General features: G+C 41.8%; 1 protein-coding gene across 1 annotated transcript in view; it reads right to left on the bottom strand.

Annotated features, from left to right (window-relative positions):
* The window catches only part of LOC119379038 (titin), a 294,770-nt gene that overhangs the window by 65,845 nt on the left and 200,974 nt on the right, over positions 1-27,951 (bottom strand). The window contains exons 147-152 of the mRNA XM_049412985.1: positions 17,687-17,788; positions 17,412-17,484; positions 11,214-11,230; positions 4,300-10,101; positions 848-4,089; positions 158-496 (exon numbers count right to left, since the gene is read on the bottom strand). Coding sequence (XP_049268942.1) covers positions 158-496; positions 848-4,089; positions 4,300-10,101; positions 11,214-11,230; positions 17,412-17,484; positions 17,687-17,788 — 9,575 coding nt within the window. The remainder of the gene's footprint in view (positions 1-157; positions 497-847; positions 4,090-4,299; positions 10,102-11,213; positions 11,231-17,411; positions 17,485-17,686; positions 17,789-27,951) is intronic.

Here is a 27,951-nt window from a genome sequence, read left to right as displayed (position 1 = left end):
TTTGAAGCTTCTCAATCTTAATGTCAAACTCGGTGATTTCTTCCAATGTCTCTTCAACTTGCTTGATTTCAGTCACTTCCTGGATTTCTTCAGGAGCTTCTTCTTTTGGTTTTAGCTCAACCTCTGTGACCTCTGGCTTTTCTTTTTTCTTAATGACCTTCTTTTTCTTCTTTTCTTTAGGCTTTTCTTCAATCAGCTCTTCTGGTTTCTCCTCAGGAGCTTCTTCAGGCTTCTCTTCTGGTGTCTCAATGCTCTCGAGTTCGATTGGCTTTTCAATAACTTGTGTGACATCAAGCTGAGGTACTTCTTCTGATGTAACTGTTATATCAATTACTTCTTCTGGCTTGCGAAGCTTCTGAATCTTAATGTCAAACTCGGTGATTTCTTCCACTGTCTCTTCAATTTCTTTGATTTCAGTTACTTCCTCGACCTCTTCAGGGGCTTCTTCTTTTTGTTTGAGCTCAATCTCTGTGACCTCTTGCTTTTCTTTTTTCTTAATGACCTTCTTTTTCTTCTTTTCTTTAGGCTTTTCCTCAATCTGCTCTTCTGGTTTCTCCTCAGGAGCTTCTTCAGGCTTCTCTTCTGGTTTCTCAATGCTCTCGAGTTCGATTGGCTTTTCAATAACTTGTGTGACTTCAAGCTGAGGTGCTTCTTCTGATGTAACTGTTATATCAATTACTTCTTCTGGCTTGCGAAGCTTCTGAATCTTAATGTCAAACTCGGTGATTTCTTCCACTGTCTCTTCAATTTCTTTGATTTCAGTTACTTCCTCGACCTCTTCAGGGGCTTCTTCTTTTTGTTTGAGCTCAATCTCTGTGACCTCTTGCTTTTCTTTTTGCTTAATGACCTTCTTTTTCTTCTTTTCTTTAGGCTTTTCCTCAATCTGTTCTTCTGGTTTCTCTCCAGGAGCTTCTTCAGGCTTCTCTTCTGGTTTCTCAATGCTCTCGAGTTCAACTGGCTGTTCAATAACTTGTGTGACATCAAGTTGAGGTACTTCTTCTGATGTAACTGTTATATCAGTTACTTCTTCTGGCTTGCGAAGCTTCTCGATCCTAATGTCAAACTTGGTGATCTCTTCCACTTTCTCTTCAACTTCTGTAATTTCAGTCACTTCCTGAATTTCTTCAGGGGCTTCTTTTGGTTTAAGCACAATCTCTGTGATGTCTGGCTTTTCCTTCTTTTTAACAATCTTCTTTTTCTTCTTCTCTTTTGGTTGCTTCTCCTCTTCTTGAACTGTGACTTCTTTCAAGGTGGTCTCCTCCTCCTCAGTTTCTTCATGAATTTTAGGGTGGAGTGTTATTTCAGTAAGCTTTTGTTCATCTGGTTTTTTCTTTTTCTTCTTGATTTTCTGCGCTGGTTGCATCTCATCAACTTCTTCAATTATAGGCTCCTCACTGCTTTTTTCTTGACCTTCTGGCACGTTTTCATACTCTTCAGTGACATCTTCTATTTTAAGCGATGTGCCTTCTGGTGCAGTTCTGGTAAATGTGTGTAGCACTTCTGTAACTTCCTGGGTGCCAGCTGTGTCATCAAAACGGACGTATTTCTTTTTTGTCTTCTTTTTCACTTCTATTCCGGCTTCTGCATGGTCTAATATTTCTTCCTCTACCACAATACATGATGAAGTCTCTTCATGTTGAATACTTTCTCCAGTTACTTCTTGTATTGTTAGACCTTCAGAAACTTGTTCCTTATCCTTGGGCATGAGTTCCTGGACATGCTCTTCATGCTTGATTTCATCTGAAATAAGAGGTATGTCCCTGGCACTTATTTCTTCAGGACTCTCTTTAATGAAAAATTCATCGGCCATTAGGCCAAAGTTGAACTCTTGCACTGTTATGGGTTCTAGAGAGTCTAGGATAAAACTGGCTTTCATGTGCTTTGGCATTTTTTCGTAAGCCAAGTCACTTTCCTTTGTCAATGTTGACATCTCTAAAATTGAGATAGTTTCCTGGGCAGATACATTTTTCTCAGCCACAACTGGCATTTCTGTCTCTTTTGTATATAATTCATCTTCCTTTGAGAATGTAGCTGTTTCAACAACAGTAATGTGCTTTTCTGTAGGTATGGAAAGAGATGCAAGGGATTCATCAGGGAGCTTTTTCAGTAGCAACTCTGACTCTTTCGATAATTCAGGTGTTTCGTGAACTGTTAGTGGCGTCACTGTTGGCAAAGTATACGGAACCTTCACTTCATGTGGCAGCTTTTCAGATTTAAATATAGTTTCTTTTTCAAGAACTGAAGAGTCAGAAACTACAAGATGGTGCTCAGTCGGAAGATCGAAAGGTGCTGTTACCTCTTTGGTTGACTCCTTTACAGCAAAATCAGATTCTTTACTAAAGACTTGTTTTTCTTCAATGGTTATTGATTCTTCTAGTAACAGTGAGTATGGTGCACTCATCTCATCTGGGGTAGTGTGTGGTGCGAGTTCTTCCTCCTTGTCAAATTGTTGCGAGTGGGATATAACAACATGTTGGTCTGTTGGTATAGTATATGGTGCACTGATTTCAGAAGGAAGTTGGTCTGTCTTCAACTCAGATTCTTTGAGAAGAAACTCTGTGGCTTCTACAGTCAATGGTTCTTCGAGACCAATTGAGAAAGGTGCAGTTACCTCGCTAGGAATTTTTTCAAGCTGTAGTGACTCTTCTTTGTCTAGATGTGGGCGCTCCTCTACTACTGTGACATGATGCTCTGTAGGCAGTGTCATGAGTGCACTAACTTCAGATGGCTGTTTCCCTGTGTCAAACTTGGACTCTTTTAATAATGAGCTTGTCTCCTCAATGGTCAAATATTCGGCAACAGGCAAAGAGAAAGGTGCAGTTACTTGTGCTGGTTTTTTACCAGCTTGCAAATCTTGCTCTTTGTGCAGAGTTGGTTGGTCAGATATTATTACATGTTCCTGTGTGGGTATTGAGAATGGCGCAGAAATTTCCTTTGGCAAATCTTTAGTTGCTAACTCAGAAACTTCTGTAATGTGTCTGATTTCTTGTACTGTCAAAGACTCTTCGAGTGGTATAGTATATGGTGCAGTAACCTCACCAGGGAGTGTGCCAGGCAGAAAAACATCTTCCTTGTCAAGAGTTGGAAGATCCGAAACTATGATGTGCTGTTCTGTGGGGAGTGATGTAACAGCAGTAGTCTCTTTTGGAAGGTCTTTTGTTGTGAGCACAGACTCTTTTGTGAAAGAGCTTGTTTCCTCTATTGTTATTGATTCCTGTGAAGAAACAGTGAATGGTGCAGTGATCTCACTAGGGAGGCCTGATGGCTCAAATCCCTCTTCTTTGTGAAGAAATGGTTGCTCAGAGATGACAACATGCTGCTCCGTGGCAATTGTAAATGGGGCAGTAAGCTCTGAAGGGAGTTTCTGCTCTTTCAGTTCTGACTCTTTTGCGAGAATGCTGGTTTGTTCAACTGTTATTGATTCTTGTAGTGGAACTGAAAATGGTGCTGTGACTTCACCCGGAAGCTTTCCAGGCTGGAATTCCTCCTCTTTCTCAAAAGCTGAGAACTGTGAAACCAAAATGTGCTGCTCAGCAGGAACTGAGAAAGGAGCTGTAACTTCTGAAACTTGTTTTTCTTCCTTCAGTTCTGACTCTTTTGCGAGAATACTTGTTTGTTCAACTGTTATTGACTCTTGTAGAGGAACTGAAAATGGGGCTGTGACTTCTCCTGGAAATTTTCCAGGCTGGAATTCCTCCTCTTTCTCAAAAGCTGAGAACTGTGAAACCAAAATGTGCTGCTCAGCAGGAACTGAGAAAGGAGCTGTAACTTCTGAAACTTGTTTTCCTTCCTTCAGTTCCGACTCTTTTGCGAGAATACTTGTTTGTTCAACTGTTATTGACTCTTGTAGAGGAACTGAAAATGGGGCTGTGACTTCTTCTGGAAGTTTTCCAGGCTGGAATTCCTCCTCTTTCTCAAAAGCTGAGAACTGTGAAACCAAAATGTGCTGCTCAGCAGGAACTGAGAAAGGAGCTGTAACTTCTGAAACTTGTTTTTCTTCCTTCAGTTCCGACTCTTTTGCGAGAATACTTGTTTGTTCAACTGTTATTGACTCTTGTAGAGGAACTGAAAATGGGGCTGTGACTTCTCCTGGAAGTTTTCCAGGCTGGAATTCCTCCTCTTTCTCAAAAGCTGAGAACTGTGAAACCAAAATGTGCTGCTCAGCAGGAACTGAGAAAGGCACTGTAACTTCTGCAACTTGTTTTTCTTCCTTCAGTTCTGATTCCTTTGTGAGAATGCTTGTTTGTTCAACTGTTATTGACTCTTGTAGTGGAACTGAAAATGGTGCTGTGACTTCACCTGGAAGTTTTCCAGGCTGGAATTCCTCCTCTTTTTCAAAAGCTGACAACTGTGAAACCAAAATGTGCTGCTCTGCAGGAACTGAGAAAGGAGCTGTAACTTCTGAAACTTGTTTTTCTTCCTTCAGTTCTGACTCTTTTGCGAGAATGCTAGTTTGTTCAACTGTTATTGATTCTTGTAGAGGAACTGAAAATGGGGCTGTGACTTCTCCTGGAAGTTTTCCAGGTTGGAATTCCTCCTCTTTCTCAAAAGCTGAAAACTGTGAAACCGAAATATGCTGTTCAGTAGGAACTGAAAATGGTATAGCAATTTGTGCAGGAACCTTATCTTGTTCCAGTTCAGACTCTTTTGTCAAGAGATTTGTTTCTGCCACAGTTAAGGATTCTTCTAATGGGATTGAGAATGGTGCTGTAATCTCCCCCGGAATCTGTCCTGGGTGAAATTCATTTTCTTTCTCAAGAGATGGATGCTCTGATATAACAACATGCTGCTCAGTTAAAACTGAGAAAGGAGCTGTAGTTTCTGCAGGTGTTTTGTCCTCCTTTAGTTCTGACTCCTTGGTAAGAAACCTGGTCTCTTCCACAGTAAGTGACTCTTCCAGTGGCACAGAGAAAGGTGCAGTGACTTCTTTAGGAATTTTCCCAGTCTGATACTCCCCTTCCTTCTCAAGGGATGGATGCTCTGACACAACAACATGCTGCTCAGTCAGAACTGAGAAAGGAGCTGTGGTCTCGGCAGGAAGTTTGTCCCCTTCTAGTTCTGATTCCTTTGTTAGGAGGTTTGTCTCTTCAACTGTTAGAGACTCTTCGAATGGCACAGAGAAAGGTGCGGTGACCCCTTTAGGAAGCTTTCCAGGCTGAAATTCTTCTTCCTTCTCAAGGGATGGATGGTCAGTTACCAATATGTGCTCTCCTGTGGAAATTGAAAAAGGAGCAGTAACCTTTGCAGGAACTTTTTCTTCCTTTATTTCTGCTTCTTTTGCAAGAAGACTTGTTTCCTCCACTGTGAGTGACTCTTCAAGTAGTACTGTATATGGCGCACTAATTTGGCTTGGGGGTTTGCTAGTATACAATTCTTCTTCTTTCTCTAGTGTAGCATCCTCTGACACTACAACATGCTGTTCTGTGGGAACTGAAAAAGGAGCGGTAAACTTTTCCGGAACTTTTTCCTCTTTTAACTCCGACTCTTTTGTAAGAATACTTGCTTGCTGCACTGTTAATGACTCTTCCAGTGGAATTGAAAAAGGCGCCGTAACTTCACCAGGAAGTTTTCCAGGCTGAAATTCCTCTTCCTTTTCTAAAGTTGAGAGCTGTGATACTACAACATGTTGCTCAGTAGGAACAGAAATTGGTGCTGTAACTGTTGAAGGAAGTTTTTCTTCCTTCAATTCTGCTTCCTTAGTAAGAAAACTAGTTTCTTCTACTGTTAGAGATTCTGCAAGTGGTACTGAAAATGGGGCAGTTACCTTCCTGGGAATTTTCTCAACATGAAATTCTTTTTCTTTCTCAAGGTTTTGGGGCTGTAATACTTCTATGTGATGCTCTGTAGAGACTGAGGAAGGAGCTGTAATTTCTGTAGGAAGTTTTGCTTCAGTAAGTTCAGATTCTTTTGACAGCAGACTTGTTTCCACCACAGTTAGTGACTCTTCACATGGAATCGAAAATTGTGCCGTGACTTCCCCAGGTGCTTTTCCTGGCTGGAAGCCTTCTTCCTTTTCGAGTGTTGGGTGCTCTGATATCATGATATGCTGCTCTGTTGGTAGAGAAAAAGGAAGCATGACCTCAGCAGGAAGTTTTTCTTCTGGTAATTCAGATTCTTTTGCCAGAAGGCTTGTTTCCTCTACTGCTAAGGACTCTTCTAAACGCATTGAGAATGGTGCAGTAATTTCACCAGGAAGTTTCCCGGGCTGAAATTTGTCTTCTCTTTCAAGATATGGATGCTCTGAGATAACAACATGCTGCTCTGTCAGAATAGAAAAAGGAACAGTGACTCCTGCAGGAAGTTTATCTTCCATTAGCTCAGACTCTTTTGCCAGTAGGTTGGTTTCTTCGACTGATAACGACTCTTCATATGGTACTGAGAAAGATGCAGATATTTCCTTAGGAAGTTTTCCAGGATGAAAACTTTCCTCTTTCTCAAGAGGTGTAGAGCGGGACACTGCAATGTGTTCCACTGTTGAAACAGAGAAAGGAGCCGTAACCTCCGCAGGAAGCTTATCTTCCTTTAACTCTGATTCTTTTGCCAGTAGATTTGCTTCCTCCACTGTTAACGACTCTTCGAATGGCAAAGAGTAATGCGCAGAAACTTCCTTAGGAAGTTTTCCAGGTTGAAATTCATCTTCCTTTTCAAGGGTCGGGTGGTCAGACACGATAACATGCTCTGCTGTTGAAAGTGAAAAAGGGGCCATAATATGTGTAGGAGCTTTGTCCTCCTTTAGTTCTGACTCTTTTGTGAGGAGACTTGTTTCTTCTACTGTTAAAGACACTTCAAATGGCACTGAGAAAAGCGCAGTAATTTCTTTAGGCTGTTTATCCGGGTAAAATTCTACTTCTTTCTCAAGAGCTGGATGGTCACTTATCAGAACGTGCTGTTCTGTTGGAACTGAGAAAGGAGCTTTAACCTCTTCAGGCAGTTTTTCCTCTTTCAGATCCGACTCTTTAGCCAGAATGTTTGTTTCTTGAACCATTATTGATTCCTCCATAGGAACTGAAAAAGGTGCAGTAACTTCGCTGGGAAGTTTTCTTGGCTGAAAATCCTCTTCTTTTTCAAGTGCTGGGGACTGTGATATCACAACATGGTGCTGAGCTGAAACTGAAAATGGAGCTGTAACGTCTGGTGGCAGTTTGTCTTTTTCCAGCTCTGATTCCTTTGCTAGAAGGCTAATTTCTTCTACTGTAATAGATTCTTGAAGTGGCACTGAAAATGGTGCAGTAACTTCGCGAGGAACTTTTTCGGTTTGAAGTTCTTCCTCCTTCTCAAGATTTTCTAGCTGTGATACAACTATGTGCTCCTCAATAGAAACTGAGAAAGGAGCTGTAACTTCTGCTGGAAGCTTTTCCTGGGCGAGTTCTGATTCCTTTGTGTAAAGACTTGTCTCTTCTATTGTCACCGACTCTTCACATGCAACACTGTAAGGTGCATTAACTTCAGCGGGAAGCTTCCCAGGTAGAAAATCTCCTTCTTTTTCAAAAGCGGGGTGATCAGATATCACAACGTGTCGGTCAGTGGGCAATGAAAAGGGAGCTGTAACTTCTGTAGGCCGTTTCTCTTTCTTTAGCTCTGTCTCTTTTGTGAGGAGGCACGTTTGTTCTACAGTTATCGACTCTTGAAGTGGCACTGAAAATGGTGCAGAAATTTCATGAGGAAGAATTGTTGGCTGAAATTCTTCTTCTTTTTCAAAAATCTGGCGGTCACACACTGACACATGCTTTTCTGTGGGCACAGAAAAGGGAGCTGTCACTTTAGCTGGCAGGACATCCTGCTTTAGGTCAGACTCTTTTGCCAAAATGCTTGTCTCTTGTATTATAATTGATTCTTCAAGTGGTACTGTAAATGGTGCAGTAATTTCGTTAGGAAGTTCCTCAATCCGAACTTCTTCTTTCTCAAGAGTTGGATGCTCTGACACCACAACATGCTGTTCTGTAGAAACTGAAAAAGGAGCTGTAACTTTTGCAGGCACTGTGTCTGGCCTCAGTTCTGATTCTTTTGTGAGAAGACTTGTTTCTTCTACTGTTAAAGACTCCTCAAGGGGCACTGAAAATGGTGCTGTCACCTCCCTGGGCACCTTTTCTGGCTGCAATATCTCCTCTTTATCAAGGCCTGCTTGTTCAGTCACTGCAACATGCTGTTCTGTGGATATTGTGAAAGGTGCAGTGATCTCTGTGACTGGTTTTTCTTGTTTCAACTCTGACTCCTTCACCAGAAGGCTAGTCTCTTCAACTGTTATTGGCATGTCCACTGAAAGTGAGTATGGTGCTGTGACTTCGTCTGGAGGGTGGTCAACATGAAGTGCAGTCTCTTTATCGAGAACTTTGTGTTCATGAATAACGATATGCTGTTGTGTTGTCAGTGTGTATGGCGCTGTGGTTTCTGGAGGAAGTTCTTTTGCCTTGAGTTCAGATTCCTTGGAAAACAAACTGACATCTTCAATGGTCAAAGGCTCTTCGAGTAACATCGAGCATGGTGCTGTTACCTCAGCAGGAAGCTTTTCTTGATCTAATAGTTTTTCTTTGTCAAAGGTTCCATGGGCTGAAACAACAACATGCTGCTGAGTAGGAATTGTAAATGGTGCTGTGACTGTTGCTGGGAGATCTTTTAGTTTTAGGTCTGACTCTTTAGTGAAAAGATCTGTTTGTTCAATTGTTAAGGATTCTTCCAGTGGAACTGAAAATGGAGCATTAATTTCTTTTGGAAGCTTAGCAATCTCCAATACTTCTTCCTTATCAAGAGCTGGGTGTTCAGACACCTGAACATGCTGTTCAGTTGAGATAGTGTATGGAACAGTCACCTCATTTGGCTGCTCTTGCACCCCAAGCATTTTTTCTTTCATGAGGGTAGGCTCAGCAAGAACTGACAAGCTTTCACTGGTTGTCATGATTGGTTCTGCAGTAGCACGTTTAGGCTCAAAGTATGCTTCAATGTGTTCTTCCTTTGCTAATATCACAGGCTCGGAAATGGACACAGGCTCATCAGTTGTCACCTTCATTGTTGATGTAATGCCTTCTGGTACTTTTTCGACTCTTAAATCACCTTCTCTGCCCAGCGTTGAAGTTTCTGAGATTGTTATTGGTGTATCTGTTGGCATTGTGATTTCAGCTTTTAAATGTCTTGGCATTTTTTCTGGAGTGTACTCTCCCTCCATTATGAAACTTGACATAAGAGAAACATTCACTGGCTGCTGTGCATCTATAGTGCACGGTGCTTTGGTACCTGATGGCTTATGTTCAAGCTTGAGTTCTGTCTCCTTTATGAGCACGGGAATTTGTGTGACACACACATGTTGTTCTGTTGGAATACTAAATGGTGCCGTGGACTGTGGTGGTCTAGCTTCACCTGGGAGGTCGGTTTCTTTCATAAGAACAGGAACTTCTGAAACTAGCAGCGGCTGATCAGTCAAAAGTTCAGATTTTACTTTTGTTGTCGGTAGGTCCCTATCGAGAGGTAGTGCCTCCTCTGAAGTTAGTGCTTCTGTTTCGTATACAATAAGAGGGCGGTTTGGTGCCACAGTTGATACACTGAGTTCCTGCGCTGGTGCCTGATGTACTTCAATATGTTCTTCCATGCTCATAGCTTCTACTTCAGTTACTTGGAGAGACTCTTCAGTCAGCAGTGTGAGTGAAGCACTGACTGACTTGGGAAGTTTGAACTGGTCGGCATGAGCTTCTTTCAAAGCAGTCTCCACCGCTGATATGGCGAGGGCCTCAATTGTCGTGAATGTGCTTGTTGGTGTGACTTCTTTATGGAGTGGCTCAGTTTTTAACTCAGTTCCTGTTAGCCCTGGTGTAGTTTCATGGACTTGAATTCCTAGAGATGTTGCCATGCCTACTTCAGCTTTAGCCTCAGCAACTGGAGTTGTCTTAATGGCACCTGTTGTCATATGCACACCACTTTCTTCTACAGTTAATGGTGCCAGTGGCAGAAACCTTAGCTCGGCAGTATGCATATCTGGCAATTCAGTGGGCTTGGCATCTGAAGTAGAGGCTTCTGCAACTATATCTTTAACCAGGAGACTCTGCATTTGTTCCAAAACTGGTTTTGCATGCTTCGTCAAATCTGGTGCTTCCTCCAGTTCGGCAGCCGTTTCTGAAATTATGCATGGAATAAATTTTCAGAAAAAAATTCATGCAGGGTGTACATCTGCAGGACTGATTGTCCACTACCCACATGAAAATGTCATACCTATACATTAAGCAACAAAATGTGGCACATCCTACATAGTTTTGGTAAAGGTGAAAGCGAGTTGCTTTCAATGCTACTTAGGGCTCTCTGCCTTGTTATCAAAAACAAGGCAGAGAATAACAAGAAGGACAGTTCGTCCTTCTTGTTATCAAAACATTTCTTTTCATTGGCATGTAATATATGGATAGGTCATGTATCAAGGCTGCACAGATACTTACCTTATTAGAGTTAACATTTAGAACAAAAAAAAAATGCCCAAGAGTGCTAATTTAGGCTAGCTGTTTGAAGTGCAACGTTCTAAATAAACAGTGTGGATAACAGAACATATAAGATGACAATACAGGCAGCAACTGTCAAGTGGTCATTCATTCAAGGAACAAAAATATTTGCAACAAAAATGCAGAAATTGTGATTGATAGCCAACGTCACGAAACAGCACGACTAATACTGTGATATATTAGGCATCAAAATAGACAAGGACTGTGGCCACCTGGCAGCTAGCACTAGCTGAATTATTATGCGGACAAACTGAAGGTACTTCTAAGCAACTCGAAGAGCAAAAGAGTAGAAACTAATTACACCAACAACAGCAAAAAAAGAGAGACAAGGATAACAAGCAACACATGTTAACAACTATGATAGCCAAAAAGACAACAAAAGGCAACAACAAAAGACAACGTATAGATGGCAGTGGTGAAAAGAAGTGTGATGGATGACAAAGTGTGCAAATATCGGCTGAATGCTGGTTTTAGATCTATATAACCGCTTAGCTATGCAATAATGATAAATTATTAAACGGGGACTGCCACTCGAGCCAATGTCTTGACAAGAGGACTTATCTTTGTCAGGCCCTGATAAAAACAAGTCCTCTTGTCAAAGCATTGGCTCTACTGCCATTTCCTGTTTAAATATTTCTGATCACTGCAAGCCTCCACCTTGCTTAGAACTTCTACCTTGTTTGTAGTGCAATAAAACATACATAACCGGAACCTCCCTTTTTAGTGATGCATGCTTACCATATTTCAGGTGCTGGCTGTTCATGAAAGAAAAAACTGGAAGATGTCTTAACAACAGGTTGCTCAAACATTTTAATTCGCTAAAAGGAACAACAGGCAGTACTTCTGCCCAGTTTAATAATACATGTTGGTGCTTCCCTCTTTTTGACAAGGCCGGCCGACTCATAAATACTGTGAACAGTGAGCACATGAAATTGACAAAGTATATATCATTAAAAGGAGATGTTCTGCCTCTCTTATAGTACCACAAGGAGACTTCATATCTTGACAACTAGCATTCTGTCTAGATTTAGATACATCGTCACCCAATACATTCATTTTCGCCACTGCCATCTTTACATTAGTTTTTGCAGTCTTTTTTTGTTATTATAGTTGTCTACATGTGTTGTTTGTTATCCATACTGCTTTCTTCTTTTGTACTTGGTTTTTTGTAGGGGTGTGAATGTCAAATTTTCAAGTGTGAAATGCATTCAGATAATCAAACCAAGCGCGAATAGAATAGAATATTTTTTTTATATATTTTCGTATATGAATAGTACGACCACTGACTTTAGCAAAACAAAAATTTTCTTCACAGATATGAAAAAGTAACTTTATTGTGCAGCAAATAATGTACAGAAAATTTATGGATTGTACAACACTATTGCTTTACAGTACCAGATATGCATTCATTTAATGTTGTCATGAAGAATGGATCGCTGCTTCGTATGTTCGGGAAGCAGCGCCACTGTTGTGCATGTCACCATTCCTCCAGACAACGAAAACAGCCGCTCACAAGACACGCTAGTGCTGATGTGTTAATCTTGTTGTCATAGTTTAATCCTCTAGGCTATGAGTTCTCAAACTGGCTTCTGCAGAACCCAGGGGTTCCGAGAAGGGCATTTTAGGGTACCGCGAGCGGTCAGAACAAATGTGACCCGCTCCCGTTTTACCCCCATTAACACCCAATTATTGACTTAGATGAGAAAACTTACAAAAATTTTACATGTAACGAAGCCATCACACGTGTTGTATCCACACATCGGGTGTCTGCGGGTAGCAAGAGACCCATGCGGTAGCAGTAGTAAAGGCTCGTCATCTAGTGCGTGCCATGAAATTTGCGATTTGCGGACTCGCAGTGACAAAGCACCTGGAGTGCAGGTAGAATATTCATGCTTGTGAGCGCAGTCTGTAACACGTGCGCGGGAATATATTCAGTAATTCTACAAGCCATTTGTGGCTCATGGCACACCAGTGTTCACGTCGCTCAGTTTTTATATACGCTGATTTGCTACTGCACTTTATCTATGTGTTATAGCGAGTTCCACATCAATAGCAACGACCTTCGAGATTAAAGATAACAGGCCAATTTGGTGGCATTAATACTGTGGTTGCGTGCATCGAAGGGTGTCATCGCCAAACACTCCCCCATTCCGATTTTTCTCGTGCTAAATGTACATGAAAAAGTTACGGGTTCCGTGGCTCTCTGGAAAAGCCATTAGGGTTCCCCAAGGCCAGAAGGTTTGAGAACCCCTGCTCTAAGCAAGCTTTCTCATTTGGGAAGAACAGTGACAATTGAGAGGCACGATGTTCATTGCAGGTGCTACACCTTAGGATAACCTAGAATAATGCTGAGTTTCCTGATTTCCAGACATTTCTTCTAATTTTGCAATGGCTCCCCATATCTATTGCAACAACCTGCTTGGCCTCATACACAGTGCCACTCTCTGGCCACTATACTTGAATACTGGCACAACATTTGCAAAAGCACACTAGGGGGAAGGCAATGTAGCAACTAAAACTAATTTGTCTATTTTTGCATGAACTTTTGTAAACTTTATCACAGGCATGTAATTCTGTGTGCTGACTTGAATACTTGTTACGAAGTTGTGTGGTGTTAGAATATTTTGAATAGCAAAAGTGCCTTGTGAGTAGAATTAAATACCAAGCTATTCGAATAGAATATTTGAAGTTCCGAATATTCACACACCCGTAGTTTTTTGCTTTCTTGCTTTTCCTGTTACTTAGAAGTACCTTCAATTTGCCAGCTGAATTCAGTCATTTATAGCTGCCGGCTGGCCGTAGCCCTTGTCTAATTTGGTGCAGATTTAGTTGTGCTGTTTCGTGACATGGGCTTTAATGACCGAAAGCTGAGCTAGTTTGCAGGGATTCATGGGCTTTAAGTCTTGATTCCTGCCTTTCTCTTGAATAAATTTTCATTCCTCGAATGAACAGCCAGTTGATAATTTGCACTCATGTTGTCATCTTCTCGTGTACTGTTGCATATGCTGTTTGTTCAGTATGTGAAACATTAACTGTAGAGTATTGAACGATGTACAATTTCTGAGATGTATTTCTTCACAATATAGGTTGAAGTAGAAGCACCGAGTAAGCTGGTAAATATTCAAGGAAACTGAACCATGCCAAACCACAAGAGGCAGGAAATGACAAGAAAGTGCTTAACAGCAAGAGTACTTTTTGTTTCTCCATTCTTTCTGGTTTGAACATGTTCAGTTTTCTTGACATTAAGCCATAGCATATTACCTGTCTGATCTTTCACTTCTAGACAGTTAAGGGATGCTCATGTCAGGTTCAACTCCCAGAAGTTAAAGTGCACATATTCAAGCAGTTGTATTATATTGACCTCAGCTCTGTATTATTCTGACAGTTATGTTGTATTCTTGTGGCACAAATACAATCTGTGATATCACTCTTATTGCTCGTAACCTTTTGTCAGTACATGTTCATGTAAGTTATTGCTTCACTAACCTGGCAACTGTCAGGTTCCTGACAATTGCCAGGTTAGTCCTGCCATAAAGCCTCATTTAGACTTTATGGTGTTCAAATAAATTATCAGATAAGGCAACATTTTTGACATAATATACTGTTATCAGGCACGCTGACTTTTCAGAAGGACATGAGTATTTTGGGCTGATTTTGCAGTTCAATTACACAAGTATGCTTTCTCACTGAATTAATTGGTAACAAAAGCTTCTAAAGTTTAAGATGTAAGAAAAACAATGAAAAAGTAGTTGAAATTACATGAAGGACAAGACTGTTGAACTTAAAGCACCAGTTAGATTGCTTGTAGTTGGTAGTGCACTAAACAGTTTTAATTTTTTTTTCATTTCTCTTGCTTGCTCCCTCACACTCTATCCAGTGTTCATGTGGAATTGTGAGGTCGGAAAGAAAAAGAAAGAAAGCCAGTTGCCTCAGATGAAAAGATTACAAGAAAGCAAAATGGGCCTCAGTTTGGCATTGTTTCCCATTTTGTGTAAACTTCTTTGCATGCCTAAAATTGTTGCACCATAATGAAAGTTTTTTGAAAACACATGGAGAGGTGTGAGCACTGCAATTACAAAGTTTTTTGAAAAGTGTGAACTCCATAAATGCATTTTGGGTGCTTAATCACACTCAACATAGATTAAAAAGGCAAAATAAGCTACAAACAGCGTGTAAAGTTTGGCAGACAAAGAAGAAAAAAAAAGAAACCTTTGTCCACATTACACATACAGAATTTAATTGTAGTATGCTGCAGAAAGTTCAATTTACAGACGTCTTTTAATGAAAGTCAATTCTGAAAAGGCTAACAGGACTTCATCACAGCCTTATTATAATTATCATTATCATGTGAATTTCATTTTCATTAGAATTGTGTTCTACGCCTAATTGATTTTTAATAAAATGCTGCTTAAGTGTAAAGCATCTAGCTTTCCCCATGTTTTTTCAGTTTCATTGGCTAACATAACATTAACATGTTATGTTAGCCAATGCTACATTGCTCAACATTTTCAAATGAAATGCTTTGTAAGGCTTGACGATTTAGGGTAGTAGCATGCACACACTTTTGAATTAAAGGCCAATTTTTGTCATATGAATTCAAGAGATAACTAGCTGGTGCTGAGCTTAACATGAAATGTGTAGTGCTATGGAATGTGAAGCAAACTATAAAATATGTACATTAAGGCATTACCATATAAAACCAACAGATAATGAATCCAAGGAAAACAGGGGAAGTTACACATATTTTTAACTGAAGTGTAGAAACCATTAAATAAAGGGATACAACTTCTCACAGATGGGAGCCAAACTCACAACCTCTGCATTATGTGTGTGTTGCCCTACCAATAACTTCCCCCATGCTTTCCTTGGATTCATTCATTCATTCATTCATTCATTCATTCATTCATTCATTCATTCATTCATTCATTCATTTTACATACTGCAGCCCCGCTGGGGCTATTGTTGGATTCATATAACTGTGTACAACAACTATAACATATAACTGTGTACAACAAAAATGCACTTTTCGATAAATTCCCCTGGTCTATATTGAGAGACTGTGACACTGAAATAATTTTTTTCTTGTGTAGTGGTATTGCTCACACAGGGAGAAATGTCTTTTTTTTTAAATTTCTGTGTGCTTGCTGACTGAAAGACAGTTTGTAAAAGTGACTTAGAGATGTAAACCTGATGATGATGTGTGGCACTTTAATGGTACAAAGTATGGCCAAACAGTGCCATGAAGATTAATTATGGGTAATCAATGAAGCAATGAGTTCAATGGATAAATATAATGTGGCTGTATAAAGGCCTAAAGATATTTGCTGCATATTGCATATATATATATATACTATATGAATTAAAATTGCAACAGTGGCTACTGACTGATGTGTCAAATGAATATAAGAGATATATGCATATACAGTAGACCATTGTTAAACAGAACCTAAAGGGACCAGGAAAAAATGTTCCATTTAACAGGAGTTCTGTTTACTGAGAGATGACCACGGGTGCAGAACTCAAGTACGAAACCAATCATATTAGAGGCAACTGTTCTATTTAGGCAGAAATTTCGTTTACAAGATATCTGTTTACTGAGAGTTTACTACAGGGGAGATGTGCACATAGGAGATACGCATATAGGGCATCAGCCTCAGTCCAGAGGCTGTGCAACGAATCTTTCGACCTTATAATCTGCAATGAATAAACATCATATAAGAAGTTTAAAACGGTGTTGCTGTCAAATAATGGGCCTATGCTTTGTAAAAATGATAATGTAAAGAGGTATGCTGTTGGCAAGCTAAAGAAAAGTGTTTTTTTTTTCTTTCAGCCTGAGTTTCCTTACCTTCCAACTAGATGTGCAGGATGGTTCAAGTCTCACAACATTTAAAGCAAATAGGAGCCTCACCACCAGTCAAAAGGTAAATGTATACACTGTGTGAATGGCCTATCTTTGATTGACAAAAATTACTTTCTTGCAACACATTTTCATTAGTGGTGGCGAATTTCCGAAATGCCGTGAATTTAAATGAAGCTTCTTCAATATTTTGGCATCCCCACATTTCGCATCCATTATGGTAGCTTAGCAGGTAACGTGTCATGTCGCTAAGCTCGAGGATGCGGGTTCGATTTGTGGCCATGGCAGCCGCATTTCAGTGGGGGCAAAATACAAGGACACCCATGTACTTTGATTTAGGTGCACGTTAAAGAACCCCAGATGGTTAGAATGAATGTGGAGGCACACCCCCACTACGGTGCGACTCATAATGATACTGCGGTTTTGGCATGTAAAATCCCATAACTACATTATATTAGAGTATCCCACATTCGATCCATGCCAATAGCTCTGAAGTTTTCGGCACAGAAGAGGCTTCAAGTCGACGGCTGGGACTGCAATGTAAGTTTTATTGATAGCTTTTGTTGCAGCAGATTCTATGCAAAGCATAGAAGGATGCTGCCATTTAGTAGAATTACCTTTTCTGCTGAGCACTTCATGTTCAGAGTAAAAGTAGCTTTCTTCGTTCTTGGCTTTTTCTCTGCCACCTACCTGAATCCTTGTAAACAGATATATAGTGCACCTTTTCACTTATTATGTGGCAAGCACACGACAGATTGAGGAGTACTTTTCTAGGCCTTTTCCTATCTCCATGAAAGTTTGTTATATACTACCACAAAAAAGATAAAAGAATGACAACACACTTTCACTGCTTATAGATTGTACAGGTGTTAGCAGAAAAACACACATCCGTAAATATGAAAAGAGTTAACAAAGCTAACAGCTTAAGTTTATAAAAACATTATGTTTATATTATAAACATAAGCTTGTCACTAAGAATAAGAAATGAACAGTACATACATACCAGAAATACCCATATGGATATTCTTTAAGGCAAGTTTACTTACTGTGGTCCCATAACTTCTTCGTGGAATGGCTACCATGTTGGTAATTGAAAGTAGCAAATGCATGGAGTATCACGTGCTTCCAGATTCTTGTTGCAAGCCCCTGTTTCTATCACAAAAACAAGCACATGCACATGCTTTCGCACAAATATTGATCATACATTGGTGTTTGTACTACTACTGCACATATTCTGGCATTACCATGCAGGTTAAGATATAGCAGCTACACAGTCGAAACTGGGTGAGCCTAGTTTTAATGGCGGTGCGATATGCAGGAAATGAAGATGTAAGAACAGTAGGCATGCTCCAACCTGACACTTTTTCTTGCAATGATTGTTCAGCTTCAGCTTCAGCCATCTGCTTAGAAGGCTGTGAGATTGACGCGGCCACGATGCTGGCTTGTGGTGGAAATACTGTTGGCAGCCAGGTAAAGATAGTATTAGTACTTTTTGCAAATCAGTTAACATACACTGTGAATTGTTACCACAAACAAACCGTGTTAATGCTAGGGAAGCCATTAATAAGCAAAGCACTTATAGAGACAAGTAATGTGAGAAAAGCTGAGCGCTGACTCCTGACATATGACAAAAAAAAGAGAGAGAGAGAGAAAAAAAAGAAAAGACCCCCCCCCCCCCCCAAAAAAAAAAAGAATGCACGACCTCCAGACACTGCAATGGATGCTAAAGTTTATGTAATATAGTGATTAAGTAAATCAATCCAACAGACAATTAGGTCAAGAAAAGCATAGGGGACATTAATTGTTGTCTTTAACTGTAGTGTAGTAATTTATGACATAATTACTACACGACTGTTAAAGACAACAATTATGCTTTCCTTGGTCTAATCTATCTGTTGGATTCATTTGATTGTGTCTAACAAATAAACAAGCCCCTCGAAAAAATTCCCTTTGTTTCGCTCAAATGATCAAGTGGCATCTTTAAAACTAACATGTGTAGGGTGTCTCATGTAAAAGAGGCCAATGTGTTCAATATAATGTCTTGTGCAGGCAAAACAGTGCTTTCTTATTTTTTCAATGCTGAGTAATGCTTACTGAGCATTGATAAACCAATAAGTTTGGTTATTATTTCTGGACTGTCTTTTAATATTGATTTGCAAGTGCAGCCATCAGATCTTCATTGTTTATGCTCAAGTTTAATTTTTATGTAGAATTTTCTCTTTGTAAAAAATACTAGTAGTAAAAAAACAGACAGTACTGCTGGTAGCACATTCAATGAACTGCTCATCGATTAGCCAAGTTCATGGTCTGACATTTCATCCTCTTGAATGTGACATATTGGTCACGTTGCTTGTGGGTACTACATTAATGCCATCCACTGTTATCTTGCAACACCGAAAACAGAAATAGTATGCTGTAATGATGATAACAAGCAAATAATTAGGTCAAGCCATTACTGCATGTTTCTCAGAGTTTTGTCATGCAGTATGAAGTATAACCACTCACTGGCATAACCAGACAGGTTATTTATACATAGAAAGCCACCATCATGAACAAATGTCTTAATTTTCATAGGTCTACCAAGACAAGCTTGGAGCCATGCTAACCTGGCTCTGTACTGAAACTAAAGTGCTTGTGTAATGTGCGTGGAAATGGAGCTGGACATTAGTCAGGCACATGTGGCACCACTGTCCTGTTCTCTGTAATCTTGACCCACTGTCTTAGCTTGGTGGCTAAGGTGCTCTGCTGATAAGGTTGAGGGCACGTGTTTGATTCCTGGCCACAGTGACTGCATTTCAATGAACAGGGTTGAAATACAAGAACACCCATATGTATACTACTTAGATTTCGGTGCATGCTAAAGGAACCCTAGGTGATTGAAATATAATATGCAGTCCTCCACTATGGCGTGACTCATAATCATACCAGGGTTTTGGCATGTAAAACCCCAGAATTATTTTTGCTACGATCTTGCAGTGTTGGAGATAAATAAACAGAACGAAGAGGTTGAGAAACTACACAAAATATAGTCTGGTTTGAACAGTTTTGATATTTTTGAGGGCAATTCATAACATTCTGACCTCAGCGAAGGCCATGATTTAATTGTAATAATTATATCATACTTCTATTGATAGGTTGGAAAGCTCATTCATGAGTTGACTCACTCAGACTGAGCCATGAGTCTGAGTCTGAGTGAGTCTGAGTGAGTCCGAGTGAGTAATATTTTGGTAGGGTGCCAGCTCAATATTGATCAAAGGCTTGAGTTACGGGGGGGAGGGGGTTGCTCTTTGACCTTCCCCTCCCCCCCACAATCTCTGTCACTGGAAGTTCTTGACAAAATATCTCGTGTTGGTCGTGCCTTTCAATAAAGATGCCCTTACTGGATTGCAACCACTGATAACTCGCATTTTAAGATATGAGATCAAAAGGGGCCATGTAGAGCATCGATTATATGATATTGGTGTTAAAGAGCATTGACACCATGGTGAAAAAGCTAATTATACACCAACACGCTCATGAGTCGACTCACTTGGACTCAGATTGGGCTGTGAGTCTGAGTCTGTGTGAGTCCAGCCGAGTAATACTTTGGTGAGCTTGAGTCTGAGTAAGTCTGTGTGAGGAAAACTTTAGTGAGTCTGAGTCTGAGAAGTCCGGTTGAGGAAAAGTTTGGTGAGTCTGAGTCCGAGTGAACCCTAAACATAAAATATATTCTAGTTACGGAGGTTTTCTGATACCAAGTGTTGTAGTGTGTGATTACAAGATATCTTCAATGAAAATGCATTGTATTATTCCTAAATGTTTTCTTTCTTTCATGACTCTAATATTATTTCCTTGGTGTTTCGCTGCCCTGTTTATGTACACTGTTTAATAGCCTGTCACTTTGTCTTTCTCCTTGTCATTTTGGTTATTCATTATGTTCAGCACAGTCTGCTGTAAACGCGCCGAAGTGTACATTTTGGGGGGCCGGAGCTAGTCAAGCTGCCCGTCAGCTTTTTCTCCCTGCCTCCCTCATCTTATGCTTGATGAAAAATAAAGGACCTATTATTATTATTATTATATTACTTGAGTGAGTCTGGGTGAGCTCCACATATTTTTCCAACCTTTGCTTGTTTTATAAGTTCGTCATAATATGTACCTTACTTATACAAGACCTCTACTGACAACTCTTCAGCAACATTTTTCATGTTTGCCTTACCATTCTTGCTCATAGTTTAAATAATGTAAAATATCTTGTATATCAATGGGCTTGTGACATTCTCTTGACTTGTGCCCCAAGACATCCATATATAATTACAGTGGAACCTCGTTAATGCGTACCTGCCGCAGGGGCGGCGCCAGTGGAGGGTTTGGGGGGGCTCCAGCCCCCCCAAAATTTCTGCCTGCCCCCCCTTTGCCCCCCCAAGAGCAAGCATAGTCAAAATACAATGCATATGTTCCCAGCCTCTCTGCCCCCCCTGAAGGAACCCACTTGTCGTGGGTGCCCCCCCAGTAAAAAAATCCTGGCGCCGCCACTGACCTGCCGGGAACGCCGCGTAACTACGCACTAAACGGTAGTACGCATTAACCACAAAGTAAAGATTTGCATCTCCTCGCGTACGCCATCGCCGCCAGCAAAGAAATAAATACAGTGCCACAGCAAATATTGCCTAAAGTACCCATTGCAAAGCCTTTTCTTTCTTTTTGCCAAAGTGGAGAAAAGATTCTGGTACTCTCGCACAACCGTCCGATAGTGCCGATAGCGCGCGGTGGCGACGCCAAGCAGCATTTCGGAACTATTACAGGGTCCGGTATACGCAGTGACCAGCATAGCGACAGAACGGACAGTGTCGGCTTTCCGCGATATATGTGCGTGCGTCTGTACCGCGATCTGCTCATAAACGAAAACTGACGCAGTTCCATTGAAACGCGGTACGGCTGCGTGGAGCCGATCGTCTCCTGGCTAGTTGCGTGCAGCGCGTCGCCTTCTCGGCTCACGCCGTCACTGCCGGGCCGCTTGCTGTACCGCACGGCGCATTTGTCGTGGGAGTGTTCTTCGTAGCCACTTCACTCCAGACTGTGCACAGATGCGGCGAGTAACTTGTTCGGTTAACGCGGCGATGACGAACTTCCTGCAAGCGATGCGCACTCCGCGACGCTGTAGCGGTCCTGGCAGCGAATGGCAGCGCGTTTGGGTGGTCGCCCAATAAAAGCGTGCAGTATGGTTGCAACAGCGCTACGCTTGCTGTACCGTACGTGTGCGTTTAACGTGATAGCGTCAATGCAAAGGTTTCTCGTCGCCCGCGACCAGCAACGCTCAACTCCGCAACAGCGAGCTGCTTTCTTTTCTACAAAGCGGCGCGCGCTTGAACACGGCCCCGCGCAACGAGGCGGCAGCGATCGGCGGCCCAGCGCGTTCAGGTTGTCGCCTATTAAAAGCGTGCAGTAGGCTTAAAGTGGTGCTGCGCTGCACGCGTGCCCGAGCAGATATCTGAAGATACTTATTGTGATAAGGTTGTCGGCGATAAGTCATGCTGGCGCGTTCGTCGGTGGCCGTCACCTTCGTTCTTTCCCGCTTACCCGCAAAAGCATCGCCGCAATCGCGCGGAAGTCGGAATCAGTGATCGACAGATACGCACTTCTCGAAAAGACGGAAAACCTTTGGCGGCACATTGTGGCGTCGGGAAGTTCAGCGGCGCAGTAAAATTTTATGGCACAAAACGTTATCACGGTACGCAGGGTACGCACTAACCGGTAGGCGTAGGCCGAAGTACTACGGCTTAAGCGGTCAGCGAATGCATTGGGCTCTATGGGACTCGGTCGGGGATTCGTCGCAACTACGTTTTAACCGTTAGTACGCTTAAAGCGGGTACGTATTAACGAGGTTTGACTGTGTATGTTGTGGAGCAGACAATGTTTAATATTATGCAGGGGCTTCAGTGATTAGCAGTTCTTGAAATGACTAATGCAGTTGAGCCATGAAAAGTTATGCTATAGCAAAGCCTAATTCCATGTGCAGCTCCCATGCTTTGAACATGAAAAAAGAAACTAAAATTAAAATACTAGTGTCTCTGTCAAATTTCACAGCGTGACTAGTAAATCTAGTTATAGTGTAATTAAAACTGTCCTTGCAGTGTATCTGTTTCCAGTATACTTCTATAAATGAAAATTATGCTATGTACTTATATGGTGAAGGCCTATTAATTAATAAAATAATTTTCGGAGAGCATTAAACATGGTAACTTCAGGATATTAAAAAGCTGTGCTTCATCTCCATTCAGGGATTCCAACTGCATAAGGCAGCTACAATGCTTTATATGACACCAACTACAAGTAATGCTTACAGCCCTGTGCAACACCTTCTCTAACTATACATGCCTGGACCATCGCCTCTTTTCCATAGAGGGCCTCCTGCAAGGAAAAACCATCGTAGAGGCCCTGGCTCCTGCTGCGTGCCAGGTGCCGTGGGAGTGCGCTTGCCACTGTACCGATTAGTCATGTGATATGACTTTATCAACTGCTCAGAGGCAGCTGCGAGAGCTTTGTGTGCTTAAAAGCGAATGCGGTGAGAGGTACTGGCCACTGTACCAAAAGGAGAAAGAAAAAAAGTCACAGTTTCACTGCAAGGGCGAAGCAATGAATGCAGTCGCACAAACTGTAGAGTTATACGAAGTGAGGCTGGCAGCTAACTGTTTCGTATCTGATCTCGCATAACTACAAAACGCTGGTGTAAGAGGATACGGCCGCTCCAGGGAGAGATGCTCTCCGCATAGTCACTTTGCGTTGAGAGCGCAGCACGTAGCAGGGTATAAGAGCCGCCCGCTGTGATGGCTGTCGGGATAGCGAGCGCGACAGCGATCGTGACTGCGCCCTTAGATACAAAGTTCAAAGTTGCTGCTCGCGCGACATCCCCCCCCTCCTTGCATCTCCGAGCACCCTCCTTGCACCCTCCGAGTGACGGAAATGGGCCGGCTCGTTTGATCTCTGCTTCGGCGGCGTTCGTCGCCCCCGCTCGCGCGCTTTTACCCGCGGTAGAACATACGATGCGCGGGGGGGGGGGGGGGGGATCTTATCAATTTGGACTTCATACGGGAGGGACATGACGGCGATGGCAAAAACCCATCGAGGCTGTCCATATAATTGCTATCACAATAACAAGTAAGGGAAAGGCAGCGCATTCGCAGCTCACCTTCCAGGCACTGTGTTATAGGAGGTGTTGCCCTGTGTGATGTAATGGCCTCATTATGTACACAAAATGTTGATCACCCACTAGGTCTAAAATACAGTGCTGCTTGATACAGAAACAGCCCTAGCAAAAATTCCCAATAAAAAACCAATAGCCTATTGGGTTATTGACACCTATTGGTCTATTGGTTCTATAGGTCTATTGGAACTGTATTTGGCTATTGGTCTATTGGTTCTATATCAGCCTACTGGACCTATATTGGTGTATTGGTTCTCTATTAGCCAATTGGAATTATATTGGCCTATTGGTTCTGTATTTGCCTGCTGGCATTGTATTAGTTCTGTATTTGCCCACTTCTCAGCCCCATTAGAATTAGTCTTGCGCAAGTGTTTTATGGGTGTCTTGTCGTCATGCAGAAGGCCCACACTGTGGCAGCGCCCCTGCAATGATAATCACAGTGGATGAATAAGACATATGTTCAAATATATTCTCATAATCAAAACTACAAGTGCTTCTTCTGGCCCTTGATGATGTTGGCGATCTTGCGGGCCTCATCCGCACTCGAGGAAGTGCCTGAAAAATTCTGTAAATAAACAGAGCCATGAAATCAGAAAACAGTAACACATGTTTAATTAAAGTTTACCTTCAAAGCAATGTATAGAAAGTAGACGGCACAGTGAGAAATTATCTAGACCTTAATTCACTGCACATGTTCACAATGTTGCAGGAGCTGAACTATAGCAAAAAACTGAGTGAAATATTACACACCCAACTGTGGCTCATTGCGTGGAAGAAAACAGTATATCGGCAAAATTTTGCGGCAAAAAAGGAAGGAAAAGAAAGGGGCAAAATTTTTTTAAAAATTAAGCAGCACCTTATCCCGTTTACACGCTTGCGTCCTGTGTTTTTTGAGCTGTACCCAAGAATGAACTGCAAACTCGTCCTTAAATTACAGCAAACTCAATAATCACTTACTATCTGTGACGTGCTCTTTTTCACGGTGGTGGTGCGACTATCATACTAGAGCATGCCACTAAATCTCAACTTAAAGATGGCATGAAATAAATTAAGCTAGGGTAGATTCACGATGAGGCAACGGTAATATGTAAGACAGTAGTAAAGGCAGCCTAGATTCCATATCGTTGCAAGCCCAACACAGCAGTCAGGCTGCAATGAGTTGGATATAACACACGTGCTGCATGTTACGTGCTTATGCAATTAAGCCAACAACATTAATAAACCCACTCCTGCGATAGCCCTAATTGGGCTGCAGTATGTAAAAATAAAAAAATATGAAATAAAAAATCGCACCAGTGCAGTACATATGCTATGCACATTTTGTATAATGAATTATCATGTGGCCTTCTGTGGTTCTTGTGACATTATGTCGAACAAGTATGATAAGCCGATTGGCGCGCACTACAACACACAAACAGCATCGACTAGAGCGTTTTACTATGAGGCGATAAACGCATTTTCGGCTTAACACGCACGTTGTAAATAGGGAGTGGATATTCGCCCGGCATCCGGCTGAACTGCGCGAGCGGAACTTGGCCGGCAGTGTCTCCTCATTGGCCGGCGGTAGTCACGTGGTTAATGCCGGCATCCTGTGGCAAAAAGTGCTTTGCCGGCACGGGTATTTGCCGAGTGTCATTTCGCGAGCGGCCGTCAAGCGAAGAGTGCCGGCATTTAGTGAGGGAACAATTATATGCCGGTACTTTGACTTACCCACGCCGTCGTCACATCTGAAAACGCACGCCGTGACAGCAACAGTTGTCCGGTTCTGGTTTGACCGGCAGTTTGCTTTTGCGGCCGGACGCGTCAAGCGACGAGCGCCGGCACTTAGCGCACGGGTATTTGCGAGTTTCATTTCGCGAGCGGCCGTCAAGCGAAGAGTGCCGGCATAGACCCACGCCGTCGCCACGTCTGAGAACGCACGCCGTGATGGCAACAGAGTTGTCTGGTTGTGGTTTGACCGGCAGTTTGCTTTCACGAGCGGCCGGCCGTCAAGCGACGAGCGCCGGCACTTAGCGCGGAGACAATTATTTGCCGGTAGTTTTACTTATCCATGGTATAGCCTCCCCTGAAAACAGGCTGTGACTACTACGACGGCACAAGTCGTCCGGTTGTGCCCCTAGCAAAAATTCTGATAGAGGTCTGTATCAGTCTGATACAGTTTCCTATCAGTTGCCACAGTCTTGTATAAGACTGATACAAAGTCCTATCAGTTCTGATAGACATCCGTATCAGTCTGATACAGTTTCTTGTCAGTTTTACCAGTCTTGTATCACACTGATACAGGGTCTTACCAGTGCTAACAGTTTTTCAATCAGTCTGATTGGCCATTTCTATGGTGTATATTAGTCTATAGGTTTTTAGTCTTTTGTTGGTTTATGGGATCTTCATAAAATGCAGTAGTGTCATTTTAACAGTTACTCTTTTTTTTAAACACACTGGTCACATATATATGATTGGTCATTTCTGCATGCATACTGGTGTATCAGTGTTTTCTATTGAACACTTGGCGACCATCGTATGACATATTACCATCATTCAATGAGTGCCACTGGTAGCTTTTGGATGCGTAGAATAAAGATGTATAATGCTTCATGCAGGTGTTAAGCATAATGAACACACTGAGCTTTGCAAAGCAGGTTTCAGGCTAGATGAACATCTCTCATTCTATGTACAAATGGGGTTGCAGGTGCCAGATAGCAACGCAGTTTATTGCGACATTCAGGTATCTTAGGAATTTTAAGACACTAAGTATACAAAGCTTATCACACAGCAGTACAAACACAACTTAAAACAACCATACAAACAAAACTTCTCATCACACAGCAGTACCAACACAACTTAAAACAACAATACAAACAAAACTCATCACACAGCAATACCAACGTAACTTTTAAATTTTTAGCTTATAGGGCCAGTAAACATCCCAGGACACTAAACTTCATATATAGAGTACAATTGTGTCCTATTGTGAAATGAGCATGCTGATGCAATAATTTTTTGAAACTGTGCGGAGTTGAAAGCCTCAGTGTCTGGATGCTGCGGTTTCTTGCTTTCACGACCCAAGCTGGCCCTAGCTGCCTCCCCCACATAGTGCTTTGCCTTTAATGATGAGACACTACATCAGTGCCATAATCCATACTGGATGAAATCCTTTAAAGGGGGGATGAACCACTTTTCCAAGTAATAATCGAATGACCTCAGGGTCGAAGTTTATTGCCTCGCAAATCCACTGCCACAAAAATTTCAAAGCGAGCGGAATTAGAAGGGTTTGTTGTGCACTTTAAGCGCTTTCTCTTTTCTCTCGGCCATCCCGACAAGGTGCGTTGGAAGCTATAGGGAGGAATGGCACTGAGGAAATACGTTATGTCAGCACACATCATGACCTAGAGCATGTTTGATGAAGCACGACTGCTTTTTCCTGTTGCAGTTCCCATGCACGAGTTTGACTATGTAATGTTAGCAGATTATGGACAGCAGTGCCAGCATGTGGCAGCACCCTGTGGCAAGAAGCACATCTGATCGAAACGTTGCTCTTGATTTATGATGGCTATAGGCCAATATCTATCTGTTGTTTTACACCATACAGCAGGCATCCGAAAGACCGAAGAAAGTGAGCACAGGCATCTATATATATGAAAAGAGGGCACCTGAGAAATTCGCAACTTCGCATTCCGCTTTTAAACTCCCCTTGCCGTGCACAGCTGCAAGATTTGGGTGAGATGTTTATAGCAGCGTCTGTTATCCACAGGATGTGTCTTTTCACCAAGGACTGGTACAGACCTGTTTAATACTTGCATGTAATCTTGCCAAGATTTATGAACATCAAAAAACATGTACTAATAAAGGCCAAAGCATTTGACCGCAAAAAACACAAGAAACTGCCTACCATAGTAAAAGTTCAATTGCGAAGAGAACAGCGATAGAAATGGTCAAGAAAAGTAACTTTTGATTGCCCTACCACGTTAAACTCAAATTAGACTGACTACATTTGTCACTGACACCCAGTAATCAGTCTCTTTCAAACAGTTTCTTTTTGGCTGCCTGTTCAACAATGTGCAAGGTATATGGTACCAGCAGAGACACCAATCACAAAAAATAGTCAAACTTCTCAAGCTCTTCATGACACTGTTCACATTCCCACTGGTGCATTGTTATGTTTCACCTTCACTGTGCTCATTATAGCGAGCCATGCATCACTGCTGAAAAAGGGCCTTACAAGGTTAATGTCCATGCACTCATCCAAAACACCACAGTTCAGCAAATCTGGCTTTGTTTCCACATCTTCTTCAAGAATTTTACCACTGAGGGCACTGATAACACCAAAACAGTTGCGCTCAGAATATTAGGTGGTATCGTAATCGTCGGTGATTTTTTTCCCCTTTATTTCACCATGTTTGTCACCGACGTGACGGGACTCCGTCACACTATCTTGACATGTA

Source organism: Rhipicephalus sanguineus, chromosome 1 (genome assembly GCF_013339695.2).
Source record: "Rhipicephalus sanguineus isolate Rsan-2018 chromosome 1, BIME_Rsan_1.4, whole genome shotgun sequence".
Lineage (NCBI taxonomy): Eukaryota > Metazoa > Arthropoda > Arachnida > Ixodida > Ixodidae > Rhipicephalus > Rhipicephalus sanguineus.
Note: the sequence above shows the minus strand (reverse complement) of the source record. Positions and strands in the feature narration are given on the sequence as shown.